General features: G+C 42.5%; 1 protein-coding gene across 2 annotated transcripts in view; it reads left to right on the forward strand.

Annotated features, from left to right (window-relative positions):
* The window catches only part of PLEKHH2 (pleckstrin homology, MyTH4 and FERM domain containing H2), an 812,518-nt gene that overhangs the window by 170,364 nt on the left and 620,234 nt on the right, over nucleotides 1-21,920 (forward strand). For both annotated transcript variants that reach the window (XM_069233993.1, XM_069233994.1), the window contains exons 4-5: nucleotides 4,070-4,219; nucleotides 18,184-18,267. In XM_069233993.1, coding sequence (XP_069090094.1) covers nucleotides 4,070-4,219; nucleotides 18,184-18,267 — 234 coding nt within the window. The remainder of the gene's footprint in view (nucleotides 1-4,069; nucleotides 4,220-18,183; nucleotides 18,268-21,920) is intronic.

The following is a 21,920-nucleotide window of genomic DNA, read 5'->3' on the forward strand; positions in this document are numbered from 1 at the left end:
TGTTCAAGAAATGTGTAGGGCGGTTATATGTTGAAACAACGAGTGCTTCAACCACCCATGCCTCAACAACGAAGTCGGAACAACGACCTCGTTGTTCTCACTAATGCCTTTACCACGAATGCCTTAACAACGATTTTTCGTTGTAAAGGCATTCCTGATAAAGGCATTACTGATCAGCATGCACGGTTCCAGCATGCGTCCCACCTGGCCCCCCACCCCTAAAAATTACCGCAACCTCCCTACCCCCACAACCACCCCAACCCACAACCCCAACCCCCCTCCCCTAAAACCTAAAGCACCCCAACCCCCTTCCCCACCCCTAAAACCTAAACCCTGAATCCCCCTTCCCCACCCCTAAACCCTAATCACCCCGAGCCCCCCACCCCCAAAAACTAAAAATACCCTGAGTCTCCACCCTCTCCCCTAAAACCTAAAGCACCCCAACCCACCCCTAAAACCTAAACCCTGACCGCCCCTCTGCCCCTAAACTCTAATCACCCGAGCCCCCCACCCCACCCCCAAAAACTAAATATACCCCGAGTCCTCACCCCCACCCCTAAAACCTAAAGCACCCCAACCCCCAGCCCACCCCTAAAACCTAAACACTGACCCCCTCCCCACCCCTAAACCCTAATCACCCCAAGCCCCCCACCCCAGACCCAGAAAAACAGCCCCAGCCCAACTTACCTCCTCCTTGGCCGTGTTGACTCCCTTCTTCTGTGCCTCAACCACGCATGTACATGGTTCACCCATGCGTGGTTAAGGCCCTAAAACAAGTAAGTTGTGGAAAACAAAAGCGTTGTTTTGCTTTCATTTTCCACAACTTTGTGGTTTAGGACTCGTTGTTCCCTGGTGCTTCCCATGTAGGGCATGACCACAATATGTGTACAGTACCACCTATGTAGAATCTAATGCTTCTCTCCCTCGTCTTGCAACGTTAGTCCCATCTTGTACTCACAAGTTTCCACTAATCATTATGTAGATCTATCCCAAGTTCTTTTCCCCACTTCGTTTGCTGGTATGCCCACTTAGACTATTCCTCGAACATTTTCATTATATTATGTATGAGGGATACACCATATATGGTGTTGTTCTTGGCACATCTCCTGAAACCTAGTTACCTTCCTTATGAGCCCCTCTCTTATATTCAGTTTTAACACCCAATATCTTCTGAATTTAATTGGAAAAACACAATTTATGTATAATACAAATGTTTACTTTGTACAAGCAGTGTCAGTGTGAATTATTGGGTGTTTTTATGGTGTAAAGTTCACCCAAAAACACACAGGCACATGCGTCATGATTTCAAGTGTCAAGCTAAATGCATGAAAAATTTGCTGACACAAATATTTACATTCGCTTCAAGATATTTCAAAATAATTTCTCCAAAGGATCATATTAGAGACCACCACAGTGCAAGTGTACCAAAAGAAAATTCTTTAGGCAGAGTGAGGGAAAGGGAAGATGTAATGCCTTTGCAAGTAAAATAGATCTTTCCTTTGTCTCGTTGGCTTTCTTCAAAATGATCAAAGTTCCTCTTTGGTTAGTGTAAGTGGTTCATTTTCGACCCAAAGTGGGAAAGATATTTAATGGTTCTTCCTCTGGACAGATTGAGCCATAGTCATGTTTTTCAGCTGGTGCGTCTTTTTTCATATACAGTTTGTATGTGACATACACGAAATATGAATATATCCTTGCCATAGTTACAAATCAAATCATTAATACTTGATCAAAGGAGAGCTATTCTAAACACAATGAGCTGTTGTTTTGCTCCAGTTTTCGTTGTGGTATAGTTGCTGCCATTGTTGGATCCAGGAGACTGCATGTGCAACACAAACAATGATATGCACTGTTTCCAGGGTTGATATTTTTTTCATGACAAATTTTATTAAGTTTCACGGTAGCAGATAGGTTGAGCTGGCCGATAGTTATTCAAGGAGGAAAAATGATCTCAGTTATAGTCATAGAAACACAAAAATTGCTCAGAGAAACTACCCCGCGACTCACCACCGGCCTACCATGTGCATTAATATGTGAGTCAGATATCATTGTGCACTCATGCAACTTGCTTTCCACCCACCTGACCATACTCTCAAATCTCATATAGTAATGAAAGCTCTGAGGAGACACGTTGTAGAGAAATCCTTTGGTAATCTGATTAGCAATGCCCGATCTTGTTATACTGTTGAGGGCAACCTCCGACCTGATAAAACGCCAAGCCCATGCAGTGTTCTAGGCCTCTCTTCCACACTGCCAAGGACGGGGGGCCTCTGCCTCCTACTCTCTGGCTATGTCTCTTTTCGCCAGGGTCAGCCCCAGAGACAGGAGTGCCCTTTTGTACCTATTGCCCCTATTGTCATCCATAAAGTGCAGGAGGAGATCACTCTAACCCCAAATCTATGCAAGACAGAGCACTCCCACACTTTGTGAATGAAGGAACACTCCTCCATTCAACAACGTAGGCATAGTGAAGAGTCTACCATCCCATGCATCATAGTTGGTATCTACTGTAGTAGATCCTATGAAGGTATTTAGGCTGTATTAGCCACAGGCATGGCAAAATGGCAGCCTCAGTGCATCAGCCCAATCGTCATTGTCAAGAGCACTAAGGTCAGCTTCCCGACCATGCAATAATGTGTGGGGGTTGTGTATAAAGAGGATGCAATATTATTTTGCCAACTTGTGATCTCCCAGATCTACTGCCAGAAGCTTACCCTCTGGTGGGTTGTACTCTGGAAGGGAGTCAAAGCTGCCTATGTATGGGGCAAGTTCATGGCGAATTTGCAGATAAAAATGAAATTGACTGCGGTGGAGGCTGAATTCCTGCTGAAGCTCTCCAGGGTTGATATTTTAATGAAAGAAATATACTACTAATGTGGCAGGCAGAGGGCTTTATAATGGGTTCCCCAAACTGATTTTCATCAATGTGTATGTGTCACTTTATAGGTTCAAACACACTTAGTCAAGCTTGAGTTACATTTGTGATCATTGTATCAGGTTTTATTACTGTGATTAGGATTACAAGACCACAGCTTATGTTGACATAGAAAATAGATAACGTTATGGCTGTATGCTTATATTTTGAATCAGTTAGCCCACCAAGCTGTACCTTGTATGTATACCCTGTAGGTAATACCTATCTTTAAATGAAATTGTCTCCTCAAATGTCACCACTGTTCCAAAAGAGATGTGGCTTTATTTATGCATTTATAAGGCCTCAGTGGCCTACAGGTACTCCCCACCAAGCTCAATATAACTATGTTGGGCTTGGTGCTTTGATTAGGATGTGGTCTGTTTCACCATCAGTATCTTCCTCTCACGCCTTATATTCTCCAAATGAAATGCCACCTGGCTCCCAGTAAAGGACCAGCCTTCACCAATGGCCTCAGCCTTGTATGCCTTTTTTCTTCTTGAAGATGAAGCAATTTCCTGGCTGCCCACTTTCTTCCTGGCAAACTCTGGCCTACCTGAGGGGTTGGAGGTCATAACATGGAGAAAAGAAATAACAAACCGCAAAATATCAACTCCCCAAATTGAGTTTTCTATGTCATATTGGTAATAATATAGAGAGAAATATAGGTTTGCTTGTGTAGCTCCACATCTGCTTATCTCGATGTATAATGCAAGATAATGCAAGTCTAGATTGTGGAGATGATTTTTGTGCAGGGCATTATTAATAACTTGATATTGCGGTACAACACTTTCCGGGGCAGATGTGTGGCTGACTGTGTTCCAGAGTACCTACACAGCTCCATTGGCACAAGCACATAAGAGCATGTGGTTGTTTTTTGCAAGAGTGGGAACAGGTTATGGTCTGAAGTCTTCTTCTAGGCCTGAATCTACCTCCTACTTTTCACCAGTTGCTCGGTTCCCCCGAGGTTTACTCCTTGTTCTGCTGCGCACACCCCATGACCTTGTTGATCGCACAAGTGACAAAACATCATCCAAATTCTTAGGGCTTTCTTAATGTAGCTAATCGGCCTTATGCAGAAGTTTTAATTTTGAGACTGGAGCTGAAATTATGATTTGTGCTATCATCTAGATTTGTGCATTTGTTGTTTACCCACAGGTGCAGGTTATGGAAGAGAAGCTGAAAGAAGCAAATGTTCAAACCAGCGAAACTGAGACCAGGTTGTATAAGAGATGTCAAGATCTTGAAAGTTTGGTACAAGAGAAGGATGACATGATACAACATTTGGAGCAACAGCTTGAAGAACAGGTTAAGACAAACTGTCTTTACATATATTTTGATTCGGTAGCAAAAGTCATTAAATAAACTGGAGGCCGAGCGGGCATCACCGCCAAGCAACATGTACCTTACACTTGTCCAGTCCATTGTGCTTGTAAATGTAGCAGACTCAACGTTTATAGAGGGGAGTTACTGCCAGGCTTGGTAGAGTTATTGTATCTTCTAATAATCCGCAGGTATGCACATCTTTTTGTGGAAGTCAAAAAGAAAACAATGAAAAGTTGTGTTGCTTTTCTCCAAACACAAGAAGCCTTATATGGGCATCCACGTAATCGAGCCCCCCTTTCAACTGTGCCTTTATGTGTTTCTTTACTATTTTCCTGAATCCGTGGAGTGCATGTTTGTCTCCAAGTCAGATCAGAGTCATCGTCCTTATTCTCCTGGCCTATGACGGTGCCAGAGTACTGAACAAGGACATTGGGTTCATGATTGAAATTTATCTGAAACTGTGGTGATTGTGTACATTTGTCTAGTAATTAATATATATGTAATACAGATGCGAAGGTCTGTCTTCTGAGTGAAAATTACAGTTGAATAAACTAACGCTTTCTATTTCTTTATGTTGGCTATGATAGGGAAGCGTTTGGAGGACATTGCAGCCCGCAAAGTATAAATAGGGATTCCATCAGCCCCGGATTCATTATTTGCCAGCAAGATGGCTTTGTGGGATCTGACATATGCACTGATCTGCAGTTCAAACCCCAGCATGGAGGACTCAGGCTACTGATTTCTCAGAAATTGTTCATCATTAAATTGGATGACACCAGCACCTGTTGTTTACAGCACACAGTAACGGCAGGAGTGCTTTGGCAGGAGCAAAATAAAAAACAGGGTATGCTAAGTGTCTGCATGGGATTACTTACCCAAGAGGGAACACGCGTTGTAAGAACAAAAACTCCAGATAAGACCTGGCCAAGTATCGATGGTCAGAGGTGCGCAAGAATACCATGTGTCCTAATGCAAGCAAGGACTTTGCCCTTATGATTTATTTTGGAAAACAGGCAGAAACTTGGGTTAAATGTGCCCCTGTGCCAAGGTGCCACTGCGCCTTTTATTAATTTAGTGTTATCCTTCTCTCAGACGTATACGCATGGACAGGATTGCGTCAGAGATATGTTTTCTTGTAGAGCGCTATGCACTATAAAGACTGCAGGTATATATTGTGAAATGGTCATAGTTTAGAGTGAAATATACATGCTAAAAATAATTTATAATTGTATTTATTTGCATGTGTGCTAGGGAGTACTAGGGCATTTTCTCAGCGAAAATTCTAGGGTCGGCCTTGCCAATAATTGTTGTACCATTCATGCCCTCAGTAAATATTATTCTTCATCTTGAATCATTAAGGCAGAGCCAGGATCTGGACATCAACCAATGTGTTTTGGACAATTAGCAGGTTAATGAAAATCTTTCATACCTTAGATCTCATAATGATTATAGTGTCATCCGATGTATTTCAAGACAAAGAATCCACATACCCCAGAGAGGCACTCACCTCTTACAGGTGATTCATAAACAAGACTAAAGGGACAGCTCCTTGGCAGATGCTACACTAGCTTTTATGACATTGCAGCAGGACTGGATGCTTTTATATAATCCATGTATTAGGCAGTAGTTCAGCCTGGTTTCATTGATCAGAAGTAGCTCTCACTATTGAAGAGGCTGCAGACCTCTGATGTACAGCAGCTCTGCAAAAAGTCTGTCTTTGGATACAGCAAAATATGTGGAAATTTACAGTGTGCTCTGACCTGAGACATTTATTTTGTTTTGTGACTGTTGAAACAAATATTTGTTAAGAGCACCTACTCCTAAATGATGAAACTTAAACATTACATTTTATTTTATGAAATGTAACCGGTTTTCCTTTTTAGGAAACTCGAAGTTCATTTCAGGAAAAAGTTTGCTTTATTAAAAAGCAATCACAGACATGGTTGCCTGCTGACCCCAGCAGGTGACTGTCTGTAATGCTTGCAATTCCTAATGGGTCACACATTGCGATCGATCTACCTCATTAATATTAAAGAGGTATGTCCATTGTGACCCCCTTTGAAATCGGTATTTCCAATTTGTATATTTTTGTAATTTAGGAATTGCGATTTCCTAATTGTGATTCACAAAGGATCGCTAATAACAAACTGAAATCCCTAAATTCTGTTCAGATGGCACCATATGTCTTGGTAAAGTCTCTGAAAAGTTTTGGCTATTTTTAATCCCAGCTAATTCTATTTTTCTTTTCAACCACATGTAAAATTGTACTGTAACTTGGGGGCATTGATATTCAAATCCTCCAATTTTACTAGATTCATTTTAAATTCCCCTGCTGTCTGAAATGGATTTAATTTTGTCAGTAGTGCTGGGTTTGATCATTCTGGGTAATTCAGAGTGAGCATTACATCATCGGAAATGCTGTAGCTTTTAAAATTCTTGCGCTAATTTCACCACTCCAATATTTGGGCTGTGCCAAATCTGCTATAAAAAATGCCTCCACAACTAGTGCAAAGAGCAGGGGGTAAATGTCACCTTTGTCTTGTCCCTCTTCCTATATGAAAACTGAGGAAAATATCCCCCAAATTTCCAATTTGTAGTGAAACCCTGCACCACATCTTTGTAAAGGAAGTCTGTGTTTAGGAATTTCAGAATTCCTATACAGCACTTAATACTTTCCCTTGTTTGGCAAATATTTAGAAAAAAGGATGTAGGTGTTTAGCAAACAAAGCTATCTTTTTTCTTTATAAACGTATTTGTAATTTTCACGCAAACAGTTCATCTTTTTTAAAATCCAACAAAGTGTATGTAGGTTTTTCAAAGTTGTTTGTTTGTTAAAAAGTTCTATATTCATTTTCAGCTTATAGTGCCAACTACTATATTATTTTCATTTGTTGGTTTATCCGTTGTATAAAAACACATGTATTTATCAATTAAAACAGCACCAATAATTAAGTACAATTCAATAAATTTTATGACACTTAGGTTAAAACCATTAAAAGTCCTATCATCATTAAATCATTATCATTCATTAATAAAATAGTTTGCTCAATTTCGGTTATCACTGCATATGTATGCAAATATGGAGAAGTAGCCTATTTTCGATATTATTAAGTGCAGTCAATGAAATAAAATATAATTAGTGGTTTCATTTCTTTGTTGGTAGAGGTTTCAAATTCTAGGTGATCAGCAACAAATAACCTGGCACTCATCACCAAGAGGGTGTTAGCATAAGGAAATCTATTGCCCATAAACTTTCTCATGATCTATGTATCTTTGAGTAGATTCAAGTCTACAGAAACCTCCCATTCTATAGGCGTCATAGTGCTGCTTGTAGGATACTTTTTCACAAAGAGTGGACACATCAACATCTCTAGAAAATTGACTCATATTATCTGTGGTTCTAACCTTAAAAAGTTTTAATGTAGTTGCTTGGTCACAGAGAAGCTGCTTATGGTTCCAGACCATCACCATACGCTACAAAAGAAGCTAAAGTTCCTGGTGGCACCTATAGATTGCTTTTGAATTTCTTCCCAAGCAAGTCTTAGAAAGAATGAGCATCGGCTCTTATGGAAGAAAAACTCACACAAGGGGTAATGAAAGTTCCCTTGCCCAAAGATTTTGTTAACACTAACTTGATTAATTGGCTGAGTTAGTTCGTCAGATCTCTAACTGTTTCCTCCACAAAAAAGCATTTAGCCTGTCGATGGACTTCAACATCGCTTGAAGACATAAGAATTGCCTCTAATTTGATATAGGGGTTATATTATCATTTTTATTAGATTCATGAGTGAAGATAAAGACTGAGTAAAACTTCGAAAGAGTTCTCGAAACAAGTTCCATTGATTTCTCCTTAGCTTCCCTCTATTTTGTTCCAAACAATATTTTAGGTACTTATATGTTTTGGTATGAATCCGTTTGAGACAACTAACCTATTATTTCCCATAAATGCAGAAGCACCAAACGTCATCATCTGGTTCTTCACCATATTTATGTTAAAATGGTTTATGGCTACAATTTGACAAGAATATTTAAAGTATACTGTATCCACTTGGAATTTGCTCACAGATTAAAATTTTATTGAGAAAGTGCAGAGCTGGCTCTGCTCTGGAGCCAATTTTATTTGGAAAAATCCCTACCTTAGGATCCAATTCTAATAACATCTAGCACCTGTTTTATTCCGCTTCTTTAACTTGTGTTTATGTTCATTTAAATTCTTATGACTCTGAACTGTCTTACGTGCCATAACAGTGAAAATATAATGCATTTAGGGGTGCTTTTAATAGGCCAGGAGACTGCATTTCAGTGTCCTTTTCCATTAACCCTTACAAAAATTAAAATAGTTGTTTGTAACCTTTAGTAAACAGTAGTTGATTTTTAATTACTTTCAGAACTTATCAGAACTTTGGCCCTAGCACCGGGTTTGGGTTTCATGTCAACGCCCCCTGCTCGGCTGTGCAGGACATTTATCTCCATGGCTGTCTTTACTTTACGTTTAGCTGACAAGTTGGGCAGCGTAGGGGAGAGGAGGACCATACTGGTCGTTGCCCCAGGCCTTCCCACCAGGCAGAGCTGTGCGTTCTTTGCTCACTACAGGACTGCTGGCAAATAGTGGTGCTTTTCCCAACTAGTGCTGCAACTGGTTGTCAAGAATTACATAATGGTCAAGAAGCTAATGTGCAACTTGAAGGAGCTCATGTTTTTTGGTATTTTTTCCTTCTCTGTTCTTTGGACACAAGAGCATTTGTAACGTTTATATGAATAGCATACTCGTTTATCCCTTCATTATAAAAGTAGCCTCAATAATTGCACATTTCTTTTCAGCCAGCCGGGCAAATGTTCTAAAATTAAGAAAATACGAAAAACAATGAAACAGTGGTAAGATTTATTTTCTGAGGCCAAATACAATATCCCTAAATCTAGATACTGTAATTTGATTTAATATGAAAGATGCTTTGTATTCCCTTGAAATTAAATAGAGTACAGTTGCCATAAACACTACTGCAAATTAACTACACATGATGAAAGGCAAACGCTTCAAACACCCTTTGAATAATACGAATAACATAGAAATTGTATTACAATATGGTATCTTGTTTTATGATGTTTTGACTATAGTCAAGTGTACCATGTCTTTTACAAAAACAATATTGCATTAGTATAAAACAATAAAGTAAGCTAACTGCATGAATGATACGCATATTTAAAAAATATATATAGGGGCATATTTAACAAAAATCACGTAGATCAGCAAGTCCCCTGTCCGTGCTGCGTAATAGGGAAAGGACAGGAATGCGCTATACTTAACATTATACGGCACATTCCTGTCTTTTCCCTGGCTTGGCGCGCAATGTGCTGCCAAGCACCAACGGAGTTACCCTTGCACTCTACACAAAAACAATCCTGAGAGGCATTTTCGTCTTACTGTGTGTGCTGCAGAATGTAGCACACCTAGAAAGAGGAAGTAATGAGGAGAAATAAAGATATTTCTCCTCGTACGCCTCACCTGGGGAGGCGTAGGATTTTAATGCATTCTGAGGGCTACCAGTAATGGTAAATCTGGGTATGTGCCAAAATCCATGGGTGGATGTGTGGGAACACCCACATTCCACCCATGGAATACCTTTCCAGGGTAGAGTAACGCAACTCAGCCATTTGTGCTGTGTTGCGTTATTCTAGATTTATCAAGCCAGGCAGTGCCATGAAAGGTGGCCTTGTGTGGGTTGATAAATCTAAATTAAGAGTTGAATGGCTCCTGCTCCTGTTGCATGGCGCAAGAGCGACACAACTGTTTGTGAAATATGCCCATAAAGTATTAAAAACAAAAAAAAAATGTTTAAAAGTGTACTATCAATTGTCAAGTCCATTACAGTTTAAAGCACAGACAAAATGGGCTGATAATGCTAATCCATTAAGGCCCATATTTATACTGTTTTTGAGCCTGATTTGCATCTTATTTTGATGGAAAAATGGCACAAACTTACAAAATATAATTGTATTTTGTAAGTTTGCGCCACTTTTGCGTCAAAAAATGATGCAAATGCGGCGCTAAATAAAGTATAAATATGAGCCTAAGCATTGAAATAGCTTTATATCTGAACTATTTAAGTCATAGAGATTTACCTCTGAACTAAGTAAATAGCAACCATTTTCTGTTCCACACATTGCTGTGGGTGGCACAGATTTTCTCTAGATGCACATACCTCCTAACTAGAGGGTCTTGAAATCTCCTGACTAGAGGGTCTTTAAATCAGGGCAGGATGGTAGTGGCGCTGTGAGGTTAATCTAATGTCAAAATATGTGTTTTGTAGCATAACATAAAATAACATAACATAGTATAAAATAACCTAAAAACCGTCCACTTCAAAATTAGATCCTACTGAATCATGGTTCAAGCAGCAGAAAAGATCGTAGCATGGCACAACCCGAAACAGAAAAGCCCTGTCAGCAGCAGAGGCAGTGCTTTATTGGGCGTGCACCCTGGTGGCCCCATTGCATACATACTTTACCTGGACTATAAATCAATGGGATTGCACAGGTTTTGTCCATAGGCCAAACTATGGGCCTGATTTAGAGTTTGGTGGACAGAGTAAAGATAGTCAGGGTGATGGAGGGCTTTAAGTTCACCACCCTGCCATTACTCCACCTGCCAAACTTAGGGCCTAATTTGAAGACTGGCAGTCTTAAGACCGCCAGACTCTCTGTGGCTGTCTGACCACTGCACTCCTGGTGGTCCAATCGCCATATTACGACCCTGGCAGTTGGATTGCTAGGGGACTACTGCCACCGCCAGGAGCATGGTTTCCGCCGGTCAGCCTGGTGGAAACATTGTAAAATGACTAGTGGAGGAGGCTGCTGGTAGGACGGTAGCCTCCTCTCCATGGCTTTGGCATCAGATGGTTCCAACCCTCAAAAGTTGTAATGAGACCCTTAGAGTTTACTGTCGGCCATGCAGTGAACTCTAATGGTAGGTACGAACCATCGTCACAGCAGTTCACACAGAGCCATTTATAAGTTTGGAATACATCATTCATTGGTGACGGATGCTTACACCAACATTTTAAAGTTGTTGCCTTTCAAAAAATAAACTCTGAAAGTGGGAGTTTGTTTTAAAAAAGTAATCTGACCACCCACTCTGAATAGGGTGGATGGTCAGATAGCTTACCTCCAAAAGCCTGTCCTCCCTTGGCTGTTGGAGGAATTTTTCCACCTATAGGTTATATTTTACTCAGTCTGCATAAATCATATGGTCCACCTGACTCAAAATTAGGCAGGCGGACCAAGAGTATGACAGATAGGTACTCCATTCCCATTATGATGATTTACCCTGTTCGCCAGACATTAAACTGGGCCTATGGGTTTTTTATACTGAACATTTTTGTCTGCTTTGAATACTCAGGTGTACAGCTGATGGAAATGTTTCACCTCAATCTGTGTGCTGGAGATGTCTGACTACCCATTCTGCAAGTTCCTATCCCACTTACCTATGAGAAGGGCCATTGGAATTATGCAGCAGCATTGACTAAATTATGCGACAAGGAAAGGCAAATTATGTGGCACATTTTGTGATAGTGTTACTTCAATATTTTGTCATTTTTTACACTTTAATACTGTCTGGGCAAAGTTTTCACCAGATTAGTACCGATTTAATACCTAAATACAACGATAAGCAAATAAAAGATGACCAATCAATCTTTCACTCTGTGTTTGAAAAGTTTCAGCACTATATCCAATATCCTTTTGTGTTGCTAAAATTGTCTTAAGTGGGAAGGGTATGCCCCGACATGGGTCCCGTGCTCACTATGCCACTGGATACGAGCCAGCCTAGCTGATGAAGGGTGATACCCTGAAACCGAACCCAGGATGCTTGTTTCTGGTCCAGGGAGAACCTGGCCTAGCAGTTTGGGCTAGACTGTTCCCATGGGAAACAGGGTCAAGACTGATTTGCATATGGCTGGGTCCAAAATGGGTTGGCATGCTGAGCAAAAGAACAATGGATTAAACCCAGATTTCTAACTAGGGGTGAGTCTTTAAAAAGTTTCAGCACTCCATCCATCATCCTTTTGTGTTGCTAAAACCTTTCACTCCACAAAGTACAACTCACCGCATTTTTTGTAACTTTTAATAAAATCTCAAATCATAGAAAAGATGATGGATTATGTGTCAAGGATGGCAAACCTATGATTATGTGGAATAAGTTGCCGCTGCAGAATCACAAAATTGCATTTACCCTTCCTATGAGGTTCTTCTTCCACTCTGTCCTTGATGTTGGGCGAAGTGTTAAGTAGGAAAATTGGCAAAATGGATCTCTTCTTACAACATGAAGACTCAATTCTGCCCCCCCCTACTTTTTTCTTTTTGTTTAACAGTCTTGCACGCAGGAAGGATGAGTAGTTCTTTGAACCCTGGTTTTTCAAGACTTATGCATTTTTGTACTTGCATTTAGCACCTTTTTATTATGTGAGTAAAATGGTTGCATTATCAGTTAGTTAAGGTTCTACATTTATGATGTGGGGCAGTGGGGCTGAGATAGATGAATGAAGCCAAACTTTGGTAGTTGGTTTGGCAGCATAGAGTTCCTCCTAAAGTCTTTATAGTCCCATTTTATTTGCTAGATTAGTACAGAGAAACAAAGGAGACTTCTTCCTCTTAGTTTTTCTTCATGTCTTTACTCTTTGCTTTTCCGTGCATGCAAGGACATCTGGTCAAGTAGGATGGATAAGTCAAATGTTCCAGCTCTCATATGCATTGAGCTACAACTGGTAAACTGTTGGTTTCCAGAGGATAATGAGTAGGAGTGCAAATGCTTCGAATCAGGAATAGGGGAAGAGAAGAATAACATTAAGTAATAAATGGGACAAAGCTAAGTTCACAATGGAATAAAGAAAAAACATCACAAGCATCGGAAAAAACGATGGCTGAGAAACAGATGGACAAGGGAGAAAATTAAAACTTGTGGAAATGAATTGAGGGCTTAGTTCACAAATCCAAACAGCAAATATTACTAATGGAGTCAGGAATGGGGAGCAGACTAGAGTGTGTCATTCCACTGAACAGGTTTTTCCTCTGTTGAGGCATGAAAGGTCCTAGAATTTTCTCAAAAGTCTAGGGGTTTGAACCCCAAAGAAAGCTGTTTCAATTTACTGTTATTGACTAGATAGATGCACAAGTATTCGGGTGACAAGGGGGTCTCGGTGCCGCGCTCCACATGGTTTGTGTCGCTGCCCATTGTTCCAACCCTAATGTTGCTGTGGGTTAGATTTGTTCATCTTGTATCTTGGAAATATTAGTAAAGAGATCGATTTTGATTACTCATAGTTGCCCAGAATTGTAGTGTAGTGCTTTGAACTCCATCCAGCGGGTCTATGCCAGAACTAGAGGAGTGAGATCATGCTTACACTTGTGGTAAGATTTAAAAGTCAGTAATATCGAGATAAGGAAATACCTAGGATCCAGGACACCTGCTAGATAGTTACTATCACTAATCACACTTGTAGACCAATGCAGATCAATGCAGTATCATTTGGATGACAGAGCAAGAAAGTCAATACATTGAACAGGAAACATTGGTTACATTGGAGACAGAGGCGGTCATTCTGACCTTGGCGGACGGCGGAGGCCGTCCGCCAAGGTACCGCCGTCAGAACACCGCACCGCGGTCAAAAGACCGCAGCGGTGATTCTGAGATTTGCCCGGGGCTGGCGGGCGGCCGCCAAAAGACCACCCGCCAGCCCCGGGCAAATCAACCTTCCCACTAGGATGCCGGCTCAGAATTGAGCCGGCGGAGTGGGAAGGTGCGACGGGTGCAGTTGCACCCGTCGCGTATTTCAGTGTCTGCTAAGCAGACACTGAAATACGTTGTGGGGCCCTCTTACGGGGGCCCCTGCCGTGCCCATGCCAGTGGCATGGGCACGGCAGGGGCCCCGAGGGGCCCTGCGGCACCCCCTACCGCCATCCTGTTCCTGGCGGGAGAACCGCCAGGAACAGGATGGCGGTAGGGGGTGTCAGAATCCCCATGCCGGCGGAGCGTGCTCCGCCGCCATGGAGGATTCTGACGGGCAGCGGAAAGTCGGCGGTACACCGCCGGCTTTCCGCTTCTGGCCGCGGCTGTACCGCCGCGGTCAGAATGCCCGGCGGAGCACCGCCGGCCTGTTAGCGGTGCTACCGCCAACCTCCGCCATGGCGGTAATTACCGCCGGGGTCAGAATGACCCCCAGAATGTATTGGGCTACATTGATCTGAGTACAAACTCACCAAACCTCAAATAAAAGTGCAGCAGTGCAGCCATGTTCCATGCCAGAAGTAAGACGGCTGAAGATATTGATAAGGTCATTAGCCTCCACTCCCATCCAAGTTTATTGTCCCTGCAGCTGGGATTATGTGACCTCTCAGGCAGTCACACCTGCCAGTACAGGTGCTGATAGCAGTTCAAACACCCAATATCCCTTTCCCAGTGTACAGACTGGTAGCATACAGCAAGAAAGATGCCTACTTGACTGATTAGAGGTCTTTCCGATGTTCTTCCCAACTCCTCAACTGCCAAGGATAGCAGTGCTGCACTTTCTCTACTGTTGTTGAATACTTGTCAGAGAGCATAATCCCCTTCTGTACTCTCTCTAATGTAAATGGCAGAACTGCTACAGCCTCCTTGGAAGAAAGACCATCCATTTCACAAGCCTCAAGGGGTTCCATACTTTGAGATGTTCACCCTATTTCTTTGCTCTGAGTATCTTTGTTTTTGGGCCCACCCACATGAGCTCTCCTTAAAGTACATCTATTTTGTTTCCCAAATTGCATAAATGCTACTATAGTAGGACAAGTGTATGTAGGCATATCCCCTGTTGAGATCCCTATATAGAAAGTAGTAGTGAAAAACAAAGTTATTCCAGTGACTTCTAAAACTACAGAACATAGAGGTGGTTGCAAGGCATGTCACAGACCACAAAGAATGACACAAAACAGAGGCAAAAGGGCCATTCCACCCATGCATAACTAGCACCCTTCCATAATATGTTAATGACCTTTACAGGATAAAATAGAATCTTGATGCAGGGCTTAAGGAGGCCCTGATGCAGGGCTTAAGGAGGCCCAAGAGCACTTGAGACATCAGAACAGACCACCAATGCCTGGGTGGTGGGTTACTTTCAATGTCAGAGGGACATCTACACAGTGAGGCATCTTCCGTAGAAGGCATCGTCCATCCAATGAGATGAGCAAGGATGAAGCTAGAAGAGGATGAGGTAGAGCACTGATTACATACAGCAGGCCTTATTTCGACCTTGGTGGGATATGATACACCAACAAAAGCATGACAGATTACCCTTTAAACAAACGTACAGTTCCCCACCTCTATTTAGAGTTGGTGAACCCTCCATGTGTCTGCTGACTGAGCCTAAGCTGCCTCCACTGGTGGAAACGTTTGACCAATGGCATGACTGACAGTGGACTATCAGTCAAAGTACCTCAGAGACTATCCGCCCTATTTTCCGACATAATTCTTTCCTGTTCAGAGCCACCAGGCTTTTCCTGGTGGTCCAAATCAGGAAACTAAAAATAAATGAATCTCACTGTGGAAGAATCCTCCATCATCTCAGGGTCATATGTTTTGTGTTTTCAGTAGGAAACTTCTGGTTTGGGAGTTTGTTTTTGAAAAGCAAAAATACTTTGCTCTATGGGTGCATCCAACACAGTGCTCACACAGCAATATTTGCACTGCCTTTAGTGCCTTACATAGTTGTTAAAAATTTCACTGAGTTCATTATTCTTAAAAATATTTAAACTTATCTAGCGGTCACCCATTGCAATAGAAAATAAACTCATACTTGTATTTGCAATTGTTGCTCCTAAGAATTGCAACATCTATTTTATCTATGGATAACATATGTGTGTTAGAGTGAAACTGTTAAAAGGTAAATACGCAGTGAATTTTACTTTATAATTTTCAGCAGATGCTTTTAAAGCTAAGTGGCAAGTGACACTTCTGAAAAGAGCGAGCTCTGTAGCACAAATGCACAGATTGAAAAACAAAATGTCTTACCTATGGTAGGCACCTTGTTTATTGCTGGATCTCCATGTCTTTTGTTACCCACAAGGGAACTTCCATGAAAAGTGAATATTTTAATCGGCCAAAGAAAGCCCTTCCCTTCCTCAAAAAGGACTTAGACAGGCTGGCTACACGAGGAGTTTGACTGAGTACTTGAAGATGCAGGGTTACTAAGGGAGATGGAATCAGTATATGATCTGGTGTCAATGGAAAATCCCCAAATTGCCTTAAGACCCTCTATCTGTTTGAAAACGTGAAAGGAAAGAACTTCTAATTCCACATCCTCAGGTTTCAGAACCATATCAGAAATGTCAAATATCAGATGAAACATGAGAATAAGCCATGCCCAGAGTTACAAAGAAATCCAGAAATTTACAGAGTTTGATTAATAGTTTAAACTTTTACAGAGGGTCAGAGTTACACCAACGACTCCATTTTGTAGTTGCTAATTGCAGCGGAACCCCAGAAGAGCAGGACACAAACTGGTAACAGCCATGGAACCCATGCTGGAATTGAGTGCAAGGTTTTATCACAATAGTGTTGCTCACCTTTTAATGGTGTAGCCAAATGTAGACTGTACGTGTTACTCAATGTTAGCAGCGTTCTTAGATCAGGCAAATCCTTTTGATGAATTCATCCAACAATGTGTTCCTGCATTTCTGCCAGCAGGATCCGCTTTACATGCCACTGTCCTGGCACCACTTGAGAACCCAAACTCACAGATTCCAGCTGCACACACCAATTCACTCCTCCGGAAAATTGGAACAGGTTCTTTGGTATTGACACTGGGACAGGAAAGGGATGATGTAGGACCCAAAGTGGATCTGGAAGCATAGGAACACAACAATGAGCCTTCAACCATGAGAGGCAACAATAGGCACGATCCTTTGATGCTTTATTTTAAAATACAGCTTTGCATTTCAGGTTAACTTCCGAAAACGTCAGAACTTTGCAAACTTCCAATTACCATGACCGTTGGTTGTTTTTTCTTTATCCAAATGCGTTTTCCTTGATCTCACGCTAACATTTGGCTTCCTGCATGGTTTCACGGTTAGAGCTATTGCACCAGAAAACTGTCTTCAGAATCTATGATTGTATGTAGTTGGGTTGTTACATTAAAATTTAAAAAATATAAATCACCTCCCATAGACCTTTCCCACTTTTAATGACGGGCACAACTTGCTCTCATTGGACAAACATTTATAGAAAATGGACATTACATTGGAGAGTTTCATCTAAGGTTAACACACCTGTCTACTAAGTGTTTATTGCCTATAATACTGTTTAAGGTATAGAGGATAGTAGCTGTGAAACAGACAGAACTCTTTTCAGTTTGCATCCTGGAATCAGCAGTCCTGTGTGTCAAGGTCAAAGACTATTGCTTTCTGACCTATATTCTGGATGTCAGTTCACAAAAATGCCAGGGATAATGCAAGTGACATGAAGCACACTTTGACCACCAGTGACTTCACACTTGACCAAGGATACCTAGCTATTAGATCTTTAACAAACCCCTCTTTACTACTGATGGGAAAAGGTGAAAACTAAACAAAATATACAAAGTTCTTTGAACCCTGTATACTTTTTGTTCGTGCATCTGGTTTCATTTATCCTGAGATCAGAGGGCTGTGTCAGAGGTACCAGAGAGCAAGCCAGGGGTGGACGTTGCCCCAAATTAATGCCTACCTGCTTTGCCAGCTAGTGTTATATCTGATAACCTTTTGTATGAGAGAAATATACTTTGCTTTTAAAATGGGTCAATTATATTTCTGTAGTGATATGCATTTCACATGGATATGAATGGCACATATTTGATGCTATGACAGTAATTGGATAAAACAGAGTTTCTGCTACACTTGTATATTTTAGTTTATATTTTTACTTAATATGAATCCTCTTACTTCAGAAGGAGATAAGGTTACAAGAAGCAAAAACCATAGAAGAGAAAGCAGCTAAGATCAAAGACTGGGTGACAGTTAAGTTACATGAGGTACAGTATAACTGTTGGTGTTTAACCTATTTGACCACTATTTGTTTAATTAAAACATGTCTATCAATGAAAGAAAGATGCACATTTTGATTTTGGATGCACACTAGTTTCATTAGTAGTAAACAATGCCATTTTGTTGTAGCACACCTTCAATGTTTCTCTTACAATGAATTTTTATGTATTCATTTTTATTTATGGTTATTACACTGCTAATCTTGCCTACCTTGCTTAATGAGCTCTGTGTAAATGATAATTAAAAAAAATGCAAACAGCAGATTAAATACAACATCATTATCAATATAAAACAAAACCTGACAACATTGATGTATAAAAACATAAACTAGTCATACATCAAGTGCATGATTAATAGGGAAAGTTGTCAATGCCTTCTTAATAGTCACCCATGTAGGAGCAAAATGTAAGCTTCAGCTGGGGTGGAGGGGAATTGCAACAGAACATTTTTTTTATGAAGACATAATGGCTTTATTAACTTTTGCAATCTTCACATGGAAAATATCCTTAATCTGTGTTGTCCAGGACCTACCAGTAAGCACTAGTTTCTTTACCAAATAAGTTGGTAGATTCAGAACAAACAACTTTTAGAGAAAACATTGTATTTTAAATAGCCGAAACAGCACTGATAATCAGTCTTAAGGATAGGTGTAAATCTGATGGATTTTCATGTGCCTACAGTAAGATGCACCGTAACGGAAAACACCTTTCAAGGGTGGCAGTACATATGTGGGAAGTCCCAGTAGAACCTCATTGCCACATTGCACATGTAAATATGTAATAGCTTGTGTTGTGACAGCAAAAGCTCTTGGATGGAGGAAAGGCTTGATGTGCCTTAAGAGTGATAATTGATATTTGATTGACTTCACTTTCATGACAACATGACACTGAAAAACTCCTACACCTAATCAGAATCTGTGGGCATGATTTAGATGTTTGTGGTAACGGTCCTGCTGTCCATGTTGCATATGTGCAGCCCCCTGCCGCTGCAGCGATCTACCTACTGTATTTAGATGTTGGTGGTCCCATAGATGAAAGGCTGTATTCGAACCACCGCATCGACAGCCGGTAAGGGAAATGGGGATGCCTGCGGGACTGCAGCCAGCCTTCCCACTGTGCAGATTTAGATGAGCATTACTGCCAAGGAAAAAGGGGTAGTCCGATCTCCACTTTTTAGTTGGCAGATTGGGGGGGAAGGGAGTGAAAACGTACCTTTTTACCTCTTCCCCTTTCCCTGTCTTTGACTGGACAACACCTGCTCTTGCTGTTGCCACCAACCCACGGAGAAACACAACATCCATTCCCCCCCTCCAGTCGATGGACTACAAGGTAGGGATGTCACATTGCTAGGGTATGTTGGGTGGGCAATGTGCGGGAGGTGGGGACCACTGGAGGCAAATACATGTCACAGTAATTTTCTTAATCTCCTTTGAGATGCATATGCCGGGTATACAAGTGGGTCAGGCACGAGTGGGCACATGCTGGTACACAACACATATCACACACATACATGCCCTTATAGTGCCAGTATTCATTGGCAAATTAATACTGGCACCACAATGACGGTACATTCACACCTGCCAACTCTGTCCATGTGTGAACATTGCCAGTGGACCTGTCATGTTGTGCTGAGAGTTGTGTGTGTGAGTCAGTATGTGTATGTGTAAATGCACATACATATAAATAAATAAATTGTCTGGGTGAGGTGTGGCTGTATGTGAGTGTGTATGTGTAGCTGAGTGAGTAGTTGTGTTGCCTGTTCTGGTGTGTGGGTGCAGTGTCAATAATGTGTGTATATTGTGTCATGAATGTGTGTCAATGTGTATTTTTGGCGTGTACGGGCTGTGTTGGGTCGTGCCGGGGTGGCAATGGTCAATTGTGTGTATGTGTTGTGTAGTGTGGGGGTGCACCTATGGCTAAGGGACAGTGTGTGTGTGTGTCACTTACCTCACTTCCATAGCCGCTGCCTTTGTATGAAGTCTATTGAGTACTGCTGCTGTCTCCCGCCGTCAGCAAACCGCTGCCATTCAAACCGCCTGCAGAACTGTAACATTTAAATATGGCGGGCAGAACACAGCTGACTTAACGGTCTTCTAGGACCCACTGCCGACGCAGTTTGGCGTTAACACCACCAAGATCTAAATCAGGCCCTAAGAGACTTAGGGGGTCATTCTGACCTCGGCGGTAAAAGGCCCTTACCGCCGGTCAGAAGTCCGCCATTCTACCGCCGCGGCCGCGGTAAACCGCCACGGTCATTCTGACCCACAACGGCGGGACCGCCAAAATCCCGACATCCAAGGAAGGCCGCCACATCAGCGGGCCGCGGAAAACTGGAGATGACCAAACCTCCACCGTCACGCCAACACAAACACGCCCATGCCATTCTGACCCACGAATCCACGCGGCGGTCTTTCAACCGCGGTATTCCATTGGCGGTACACACCGCCGCGGTCAAAATACACACACAGCTCCAAAACCCAGCCACATTGGACAATTTGAAATACACACACCTGACACACATACAAACAACACTCCCACACATCCAACCAACTATAAAACACACACCCACATCACCCACAAACCCCTACGACCGAAGATCATAGACGAAGGAGAGAGAGACACATCACAGAATAGAGAGCTACATCACACAGAGGCACACTACACCATCACACACACCACATAGAAGCACAAAGCACCACACACCAACACACTCTTCACCATATACACCACCCCACACCTCATCCACACCACCCCATGGCACCCCAAAGGCACCCACGCTTTTCGGACCAAGAACTCTGGGTCATGGTGGAGGAGATCATAAGAGTCGAACCCCAGCTCTTCGGCTCACAGGTGCAGCACACCACTATAGCCAGGAAGGCGGAGCTATGGCAGCGGATCGTGGACAGGGTCAACGCGGTGGGACAGCATCCCAAAAATCGAGAGGACATCTGCAAACGTTGGAACGACTTACGGGGAAAGGTGCGCTCGATGGTCTCGCGACACAACATCGCAGTACAGAAGACTGGCGGGGGACCCCCACCCACACCACCCGAATTCACAGCATGGGAGCAAGAGGTACTAAACATCCTGCATCCTGATGGCCTCGCTGGAGTACACGGAGGAATGGACTCTGGTAAGTACAATCTCAACTACTTCACCCCCCCCCAGCATGCCAACCCCCACCACCACCCTCACCCCCAACCCCCCATCACACATCCTCCCTGAGAATGTCTCCCCAGCACAACCCACCCAACACCAACCCCTGCATGCCACCACAAACTATGGACACCCATCACCTAAGCATGACCACTGCACATACCCCCCCCCCCCCCCAACACCCCCACAACACCTCCCCCAAGGGAATGACAGCACTGGGGGACAAGGGCACCCTCAAATCGCACACAATAGCACACACAGAAACAATAACCATACTCTCTTACCCCATGCAGGACCCGAACGCCAACACACCGACCAGGAGGGTCCAGAAATGTCCATCCCCCCCCCGGAAGAGGCACCCAGTGATGACAGCAGCTCTGTCGACCTGGAACCTGACGACCAGCCCGGACCATCGGGGACCTCTGGACAGTCGGTTCCCCACACACAGGCCACAGCAGAACCAACCCCCTCTGGGAACAACAGCA

Source organism: Pleurodeles waltl, chromosome 5 (assembly GCF_031143425.1).
Source record: "Pleurodeles waltl isolate 20211129_DDA chromosome 5, aPleWal1.hap1.20221129, whole genome shotgun sequence".
NCBI lineage: Eukaryota > Metazoa > Chordata > Amphibia > Caudata > Salamandridae > Pleurodeles > Pleurodeles waltl.